Below are 9,433 nucleotides of genomic sequence, written 5' to 3'. Positions count from 1 at the left end.
GGGTGAAGGGAACCAGTTACTTTTTTTTAATTTTTTAATATTTTCAAGTTTATTTATTTGAGAGAGAGACAGAGAGGGAGCACCTGTGGGGGAGGAATAGAGAGAGGGACAGACAGAGAGAGAGAATCCCAAGCGGGCTTTGCACTATCAGCACTGAGCCTGATGTGGGGCTCAAACTCATAAACTGAGATCATGACGTGAACAGAAATCAAGAGTCAGACACCCAACCAACTGAGCCATCCAGGTGCCCCAAGGCTTGTTGCTTCTGAATGGTGGTTAAAACCCCGGCTTCTCTCTTGGCCTTTCTGACACCATCCTGTCAGGGAGGGGAAGGGATATCTCACTACTACTGGATGAGGGCTGAAGGTTCTCCATGTGGCCTTCACTGGTGCTTCTGGGAGACAGTGAAAGCACTGCCTCCCCAGTAGATTTCTTCTGACACAGCCCCAGTAGGCAGTGAGGAGTATCTTGTTACAGCTGGGTGAGGGTGGAAGTCTAGCTTCCCCACTGAACTTCTGCCAGTGGAGGTGGGAGTGAAGCTGTTGTTTTTTTCTGTGGTGTTTGGCTAAAGTACCACAATTAATGTCTAAAAGTTTTCTATCTTGCTGGAGATATCCTGCCTCCCCCTTTCTGGTCCTTCTGGCTTATCTTGGGACTTTTGATGGAGTCCACTGGGGTTTCCTGGTTGCTGACTTTTCCAGCACCTACTCTGGGATACAGGAGGCAAAAAGGAAATCCAGGGACCTCACTGGCATGTTCTTCCTCCACTCACCAGGGCTGTAAGCAGCCTGCTTTCTTTTCTTCACCACATAAAATCTTCTCATGTTTGCTTTATATATATTGTCCAGGGTTTTTAGTTGTACTTAGTGGAAGGAATAGGGGGAAGTGCATTTACTCCATCTTGTCTGGAACCATATGGAAAATTTCCTATAAATTTTCTGTAAATTACTGTAAAATTTCCTCTTAGGTAGTGATCATTAATGGGTCTTGTTGTCTTCACAATGGGTTAATAAAACTTTATTAGCCTCCATATTCTTGGACTTTAATACAGTAAAAGCGTATGCTTTATAATGCCAGCTACTGTTTTGCTCTATAGTTTAAAAGCCTATACACATTTCTAAGTGAAACTCGAGCTTTTGATGGTTGGAGATTTTCTTTCCATTGACCATGAAAATATGACACATACTGAAGAGGATACTGCCTCCTGTCACCACATCAGGCTCGGAGTCTGCACTACCTTTTTCTGTACCAACTTTTCTGACTCTCCCATTTGACATGATCAGAGATCAGTGATTCCAATTTATAAAGACACGAAGGGTCCAAGAAGTTAAACCACCTGCCGAAATTCAAAGAGCTAACGATTTTCATACTTGACAACAGCAACTTGGGTTTACAACTCAGGATTCTTCCCTTACTAAGCTGTTCCTCCTTCAATTTTGATACTTACAATGACTACCACTAACATTAACATAGTTTCAACAATAAAAGTTTAACAAAGTGTAGCACTGAATATGACATAAATCAACTGTGTTATTCTTTAGTTTTGTGTGTGTGCGCGCACACATGTGCCCACGTGCCAAAACTGTATCTTTTATTCTGTTGTCTATTTTAAAAGAATTTAAGAACACCAATCACATAGCTGATTGCTAATACTCTGAGGTATATCTTTCCAGAAACTTTTGTCACTTTCCCTATGTGTTTTACTTTTAAAAAAGAGACAGGGACAATTCTGATTATGTAATATCTGTTACACTGACAGACCATGTTTATTTAATAATACTCTACTGCTATTGACTTAGGTTCTTTCCAGCTAGGTTTTTCTTATTACAGTACAACTAAAATGAACATGGTTGATTATTTCCTTAGCATAAATCTCTAGAGGTTAAAGTGTCAGTGAAAGGGAAAGCACATTTTTAGACTTTTCTGTGAAATCACACTACAGAAGAGTTTTGTGTATTTGTTTTCAAAATACCTCAATGTGTTAACTTTTTATGTGAAAATGTACAGAGTTCTTTCGAAAGTACTTGTTGGAAAGGGAGGAAATGTGCTATTACATACAGAAAGAGAAAGAGAGAGAGAGCGAGCGAGCGAGCGCTGGCCCAGGAGTGTGGCCCAGAGGAACAGAGGCATTCAGGCTCCCCTTCCCCGAAGCCTACAAGTCACCATGACCAAAGAACAAAAAGTTACAAAACAGGAGAAGCAAATATAAACAGACTCATTTCATTTGTACACGAGGCTGTTCAAGGTGCCTGGAGTGCTAGAATTATTACCTAGTAGCATATGCATGCACTTTTCACACACACACACACACACACACACACACACACACACACACACACCACTTTACTTTGCTCTATCGACCTGCTTTCCTTCCTGTATTTTACCTTCATATCCTGCCCCCTCACACTCCATCCAAAGTCTATTCTTCTCATTTGTGGCCCAGCCCTAGCCTCCCATTTCTGTGAAAACTTTCAAGCCTAAAAAGAACCTTCTTCTACATTTTAGCACTCCCCACTACTACAAATTAACCTTACAGACAGACATCAGGTTGTTCTAGTGGTCTATATCTTTATCTCCCATGCTGTAACAACCCCCCCTGAGGGTGGGACAATGTTTCATACAGGTGGCGATTCTCTGTCGTGCCTCTCCTATTCTAGCTGCCCAGGAAACGCACAATGGACAACTGCTGGCTGACTTTAATGTTTCCTAATTCAGGTTCAGTCAGTCTCTAACGATTGCTGCATTGCTTCTGACATGGAATAAATGAATGTGACTCTTCTGTATTCAACTCTATTGCTGCCTTAGAATCGGAGACAATACTTTGTTACACTGGGAGAATACTTAGTTACTGTTACTTAGGAACAACGAACAAATTTTAAAACACACACAATACATTAAACCACATCTCTGCACATGAAAAACACCTTGCTATTGAATGCAACAGCCCATACCACTGTCACACACCGTGAAACACACGATGGCTTCCTTAAACTTGCCATTTCCCATGTGACCTCTGGCCAGGCACCAGGGATTCCCACACTTGTTAAATATAACTGCGAAAATTTTATGAAATACCACAGAAAGGTGTTGTATACCCATTGATTTCCTTGGGGGTAAAGGCAATACATCAGACATTTTACAAGAGCTATCTTCGATTTTAAAATTGAAGTCATCTCTATAAAGGACAATTGATCTAGACATCTAGGCTCCATCTTTTAATGTAAAAGAAACAGAATCAAAGTTAAGATGGTCAAACGAGGCTGCACAGATTACTCGATGTCAGCGGGCCACAGCAGATTCATACGGTAGCTAAGAAACGGCTTCAACGTCATTGTGAAGCACGCGTATCTCTGGGGCTCGCTCTGTGATACACAGCGCTAAACGACAATGGTCTCCCCCGAGAGGAGAAGTGCAGCTCACCTTTGCTGCCGGCAGCATGTCCAAGGAGTCCAGGGTGAAGAGCACTAACGCCTGCATCAGCATCATAAATTGATTAAATTGCCATGTCAGACTAAAGAGAAAAGTTGATACGAAAATGGCAAGAAGTGTCAGCCTCTGTAAAGAGAAAGCCTTTGTATAATTTACATGTCTCTAGTAATAAGAAGCCTTGCAGACAAGTTTTCTCAAAAGCAGCCAATGTCTGTGTAAACCAAATAGAAAAACCATAAACTGTTGCTCTGAAAGCCCTTGCACTTGTTATTTAAGCTCTAACTATCCTAAAGTGACACTGTGCACAGAAATATTCACATAAGGTGCGTGTCCTCCACAGGATTATGGAGGCGATAATGCACCGAATCACATCTCAAAAGCAATGGCTTAAGAATTCTGACAGTTTCGCAGAAACTGTGTGTGGGTTTGCTGCAACTATTTAAGGGCAGATTATGTACAGTATAATTTTAACATCAAAAATGAAAACATTTTCTTTGCAAAGTAAGAGAGGGCTCAGGAGAAGAAAATTTCATTTAACTCGAGTTAAAACATTGGTCACGGAATAAGACTGCTCCCATGCAAGGGGGCACTATGCACGTCACCTTTTTTGAAGTTTCTTAGACAGAACTGGGGAGTTAAAAATATACATAAAGTATTATAAAACTTACCTCAGAAAGAGGCTGTAAGTTTGGTCTCAGGAAATACGTAATTGCTGCTATCTGAATTGCAAAGAATGGAAGGGCCCAATTCTCCCTCAAGGGGATGGTAAACTCAACTCTTGTAGTATCTATTCTGCACAGAGAAAACAAAAATGGCCAAAGTAATCATTTTTACTATAATTACCTGAAAAATTTCCTAAAGTGAAAGATATAGGACATTACGGATATTTAGATTCCGGTTATCAGTTCTCAACAATAATGATTTGTCCTCATCATTATTATCCCTGTAATGCCAACTTGCACTGAGAAAATTTAAGAACCTGTCCTCAGGTATGCAGCTAGCTAAGCGGTAGAACTGGGATCCAACCCAGGGCAGTGTGATTCTGAAACCCAGGAGTACCCATGCCTAACTGCCTTGAGTGTTTATTTCCCGCCAACTTCACGAATGCAAAACTGGCAACGTTTTATATTCTCCCCATCTATATTTCTCTAGTGCTTCAGTATGAGTCTTAAGTTTGTCGTTGGTGATACTTTTTGAAAGCTTCTTGTCCCTCTGGAATGTAAACCGCCAGAAGGCAAGTACAGTTGAGTTTTCACCTTTGTATACCAGGTACCAAAAGCATCCACATAAATACCGGACACTCAATCCATGTCTTTTATTTACTTTAATAAAACAACAAATTTGACTTTCATTGATTCATAGCAGGGATGATATGTTAACATGTTATGAGGCAGCATACTCTGGGTGTTTTCATACCCTGCATATGAATTCTGACCGAGACTTAGCTGGGTGTGTGTGTGTGTGAGACTTTATCAATATATAAATATACATGCCTTAACTTTTTAAGTAATGTGTGTGTGTGTATGTGTGAAACTTAATCTTTTAAGCTTTAATTTTCTCATTGTTAAAATGGTGATAATAGTATCTACCCTATAGAGTTGTTAATATATATAAAGCATTTTGTAAAGTGGTTGGCATACAGTAAGCACTCAATAAGGGTATAATAAAAAGTAATTTGCTTAGGATTATAATATAAAATCAATATTAGAGCAAGTATTAAGACTTGTACTGAATACTGGTGTTGCTACTATAGATCAGGCAATAAATCGGTATATCTTCACTATTTTTTAAAATGCTATTTTGTGCTCTTGTATTTAGAATAATACATACTAATTAAGTAACATAAGAACTTCCTTGCATCTGAATAGTCCTTTGTGCTTTGTTAATTATGAGCAACACACAGCCCTATTAAGGTTAATAGTAAAGATATCATTAAACGTCTTTAAGAGATGAGATATGAGGCTGGAGAAATATTGATCACACATCAAACTGTAATAGAACTGGAATTATCATGGTGATTCTCTTGACCTATAATTTAATGTTCTGTTCCTCAGCTGGAAATATACACAAGCAGGACTTTCTACCTTGCTAAGTAAGACAAGTACACACCACTACATAAACCAAAGAGAAAATACTCTCCTATAAACAAATGTGGCAAAACAACTTCCTTTGAACTGGTAATGAAGTAACTTTGTCTTAACTTCATCTTTGAAAGGGAGATGAGGAAACAGATTCCAACTCACCTATTTGTGACATACCAGAAAGCTGCCAGCAGTCCTGACAGCCATGTGCCACTAAGGAGCCAGCTGGTTATGTAAAGGGCTGTGACATAGATTGCCTGCAGTCCAAACAAGGTGTAAATATAAAAATAAACCGGCTCTAAATATTTCTGTAGAAAGGAACAATAAAAAATATTTATTACAGAAACCTTAATCCTTCTCATTGTCACTTTTTAAAAAATGACAGTAGAGGGGTGCCTGGCTGGCTCAGTCAGTAGAGCATGTGACTCTGTCTCTCTCTTTTTTTTAATGTTTATTTGTTTGAGAGAGAGAGAGAGAGAGAGAGAGAGAGAGAGAGAGAGAGAGAGAATCCCAAGCAGGCTCCGTGATGTCAGCAATGGAGCTCGATCTCATGAACCATGAGATCATGACCTGAGACAAAATCAAGAGTTGGCTGCTTAACTGCCTGAACCACCCAGGTGCACCAGAGCATGTGGACTCTTAATCACGGTCATGAGTTTAAGCCCCAAATTGGGTGTGGAGCCTACTTAAAAAAAAATGTAAAAATCTATGACAGTGGCAATGTAATATTTGGAATCTTGGTGTTAATTACAAGCAATAAACATACATCAGTCCTTTCTGTGCAAAAATGTGTCAGTAGTCTTTCTTCCTCCCAGCAGAGTGGAAGAGGGAAATGAAGCCCTCGAGGCCTCTGGCTTCATTCTTTAGACAAACTTTACATCTATCTTTGCCCAAGACTGCCTTATTCACACAAAGTGGTCACTGTCATTTGCTAATCTCTCATTTTTAAATTTCAAAGATAACTGAGGAGTGATTACATGTTTCTAAATGAAAATATATATCAGCCTCTAGACTGCACACATAGACGATAGGCCAGGAAGCATCTTATGTAAAAAAAAATCTTATAAAAACATAAATAAAAAGCAAAGTTCACACATATCTGGAGAACACTGGGATACTGGTGCTTTTTTTTTTTTTTAACCAAGCCAGCTTAAGATCAGAATAACGTATGTGAAAGTTTCAGCTTAAAATAGCAGATTTTGACTTTCATGTGATATTAACAACTCAGTGTCACGAACATAACATACCTGTATGGGTAGAACTCTATATAAAATACTGAGAAAAACTTCTTGGTAAATATTCATTCGTTGAAGAAGGTTGATTGTTCTCATAGACTCAGTTTTGTTATCATATATTAAGCCATGAAAACCTAAGGTTGATATTTGAAAGATCAGGAAAGAATAATTATAATTATGAATTATTCATTCATTTAAAACTATCCATAGATTGTTTAGCATGTGTCAGAGAATGTGCTAGGCACTGGGGATAGAATAATAAGCAAAAAACATAGTCCCACCCTCAAAGAGCTTACTGTATATTAGATGGATATTTACATGTTTACACAAACAGAGGTAAATTGTAATTCTTGTGAGTACAATGAAAAAATAAAAGCCCATATGTTCTTTTATAAAAATTTAGGCAAGAGGATTTTATATCCCCGCTCTGTCTGCCTGCCATGAGACCTACAATACCTCTTTTGGGGGTGTAAGTAGCCTCCCCCACTTCCCTTAGATGGGTTTGGCCATTTGACTTGCTCTGACCAATGGCAGTGTGAGAGGATGTGACATCTTTTAAGAAAAGATGACGCCTGCTTGCACCAGCAGTGTGGCTATTTCCCTCTGTCATGACAACAGCCAGTTCCAAGTAGAGGCTGGGTAATAAAAGCAAGAAATAAGCCACAGAAATTCCATGGCTATGTTGAGGTCATACAGCACTGCAACCAAATTGAGTAATTAACAGAAGGTATGAAGAGATAGTTCATAGAAGAAAATATGCATACAGTCCTTGCACATATAAAAAGATGCTCAACATTGCTTCTACTGTAAGTACAAATTAACACTACATTGAGATACCATTTCTCACCTATCAGCTTGGGGGAAAAAATTAGGTCTGACAACCAGGGCACCTGAGTGGCTAAGTCATTTCAGTGTCTGACGCTTGATCTTGGCTCAGGTCCTGATCTCATGATTAGCGAGATCGAGCCCTGCATTGGGCCCTGCTTGGGATTCTCTCTCTCCTGTTCTCTCTCCCTCTCCCCCACGGTCTCTCTCTCTCTCCTTTCTTTCTCAAAAAAAAAAAAAAAGCTTAAAAAAAAAGTCTAACAATACACCCTGTTAGTGTGGTTCTAAGGAATTAGGTTCTCTCATACACTACAGTTGGGAAAGCAAATTTAGCACCACTTAGCAAAATTACATGTGCATTTACCTTTTGATCTGGGCCTAGAAATCAGTACTGAAGACAGACTGGCAAAAAGGCAAAATGACACAGGTCACAGGTCATTCCTCCAGTGCTATCTTTAAAAGCAAAAGATCAGAAGCAACCAAATGTCCATCAGTAGGAGGTGTTTTGGACTGCATTGTATCTGTCTAAAATCCTATATTAGGGCCCAAACCCAATATGTACTTGGACAGGGTCTATAAGGAGGTAATGAAGGTGAAGAGGGGTCATAAAGATAGGGCCATAATACGATAGGACTGGTGTCCTCAGAAGAGGTACAGGCAAGAGAGAGCTCTTTGGCCTTCTCTAAGCACACGTACAGAGGAAAGGCTAAGTGAAGGCATGGCAAGGAGGTGGCCATCTACAAGCCAGGAAGAGAGGCTGTACCAATAACCAACCCTGGAAGTAACTTGATCTTGGACTTCAGATTTCAGACGTGAGAGAAGAGCAATCTGTGTTGTTTATGCCACCCAGCCTGCTGTGGCAGTCCTGCCAGACTAACACAGGACTGCCACAGACTGTCCATGTCCCCCCAGAATTCCTAAGTTGAAGCCCTAACCCCCAAGTGATGGTATTTGGAGTTGTGGCCTTCAGGAGGAAATTAGGGTTGGACAGGGTTATGACAGTGGGGCCCTCATAATGGGATTAGTGCCCTTGTGGGAAGAGACACCAGAGAGCCAGCTCTCTGTCTGGCTTCCATGTGAAGGTGCAGAGAGAGGTGGCTAACTGCAAGCCAAGAAGTTGTTCTTCACCAGGACCCGGATTAGAACTCTAACCTCAGATTTCCTGCTTCCAGAACTGTAGGAAATTAATTTGTTTTTTAAGCCACTCAGTCTATGGTATTTTGTTATGGCAGCCTGAGCAGATGAAGACAAGAAAGCTACCTGAATAAACTATGGGTATACACACAAATGGAGTACTATGCAACTGCAAAAGGAATAAAGAGTCTCTTTCTTTATTTTATTTAAAAAAATTTTGTTAATGTTTTATTTATTTCTGAGAGAAAGAGAGAGAGACAGCATGAGCAGGGGAGGGCCACGGAGAACGGGAGATACAGAATCTGAAATAGGCTCCAGGCTCTGAGCTGGCTGTCAGCACAGAGCTCGACGTGGGGCTCGAACCCACGAACTGTGAGATCACGACCTGAGCCAAAGTTGGACGCTTAACCAACTGAGCCACCCAGACGCCCCTAAGGAGTCTCTTTATAGTCTACTGCAGAGTGATCAAGATTTTTGGTAAATGACCAAAAAAAGCAAAAAAAGGAGAACAGCGTATACAGTAATCAAGGGGAATATGTGAATATATAAAGTATTTGTTTATATTAAAAATGCTGAGACTAGGGGAAAAAATACTGACAGTAGAAGAATTAGACAAAACCTAAAAAGAATGGTTATCTAAAGAGTGAGGAAGGAAACACGATGGAGGGGGCAGGGATGGAAGGACACCTCCCTGAATGTGTCCCTTTTTTACAGTTTGACTCTGGAACC

At 40.1% G+C, this 9,433-nt stretch overlaps 1 protein-coding gene across 5 annotated transcripts in view; it reads right to left on the bottom strand.

Annotated features, from left to right (window-relative positions):
- The window catches only part of DPY19L3 (dpy-19 like C-mannosyltransferase 3), a 75,355-nt gene that overhangs the window by 36,171 nt on the left and 29,751 nt on the right, over window positions 1–9,433 (bottom strand). For all 5 annotated transcript variants that reach the window (XM_077754632.1, XM_077754633.1, XM_077754634.1 and 2 more), the window contains 4 exons: window positions 6,758–6,879; window positions 5,673–5,818; window positions 4,098–4,221; window positions 3,421–3,555 (listed from right to left, as the gene is read on the bottom strand). In XM_077754632.1, coding sequence (XP_077610758.1) covers window positions 3,421–3,555; window positions 4,098–4,221; window positions 5,673–5,818; window positions 6,758–6,879 — 527 coding nt within the window. The remainder of the gene's footprint in view (window positions 1–3,420; window positions 3,556–4,097; window positions 4,222–5,672; window positions 5,819–6,757; window positions 6,880–9,433) is intronic.

The sequence above is a fragment of the Crocuta crocuta genome, unplaced genomic scaffold, assembly GCF_008692635.1.
Source record: "Crocuta crocuta isolate KB4526 unplaced genomic scaffold, BGI_CrCroc_1.0 scaffold121, whole genome shotgun sequence".
Classification (NCBI taxonomy): domain Eukaryota; kingdom Metazoa; phylum Chordata; class Mammalia; order Carnivora; family Hyaenidae; genus Crocuta; species Crocuta crocuta.
This window is presented reverse-complemented; position numbering and strand designations above follow the sequence as displayed.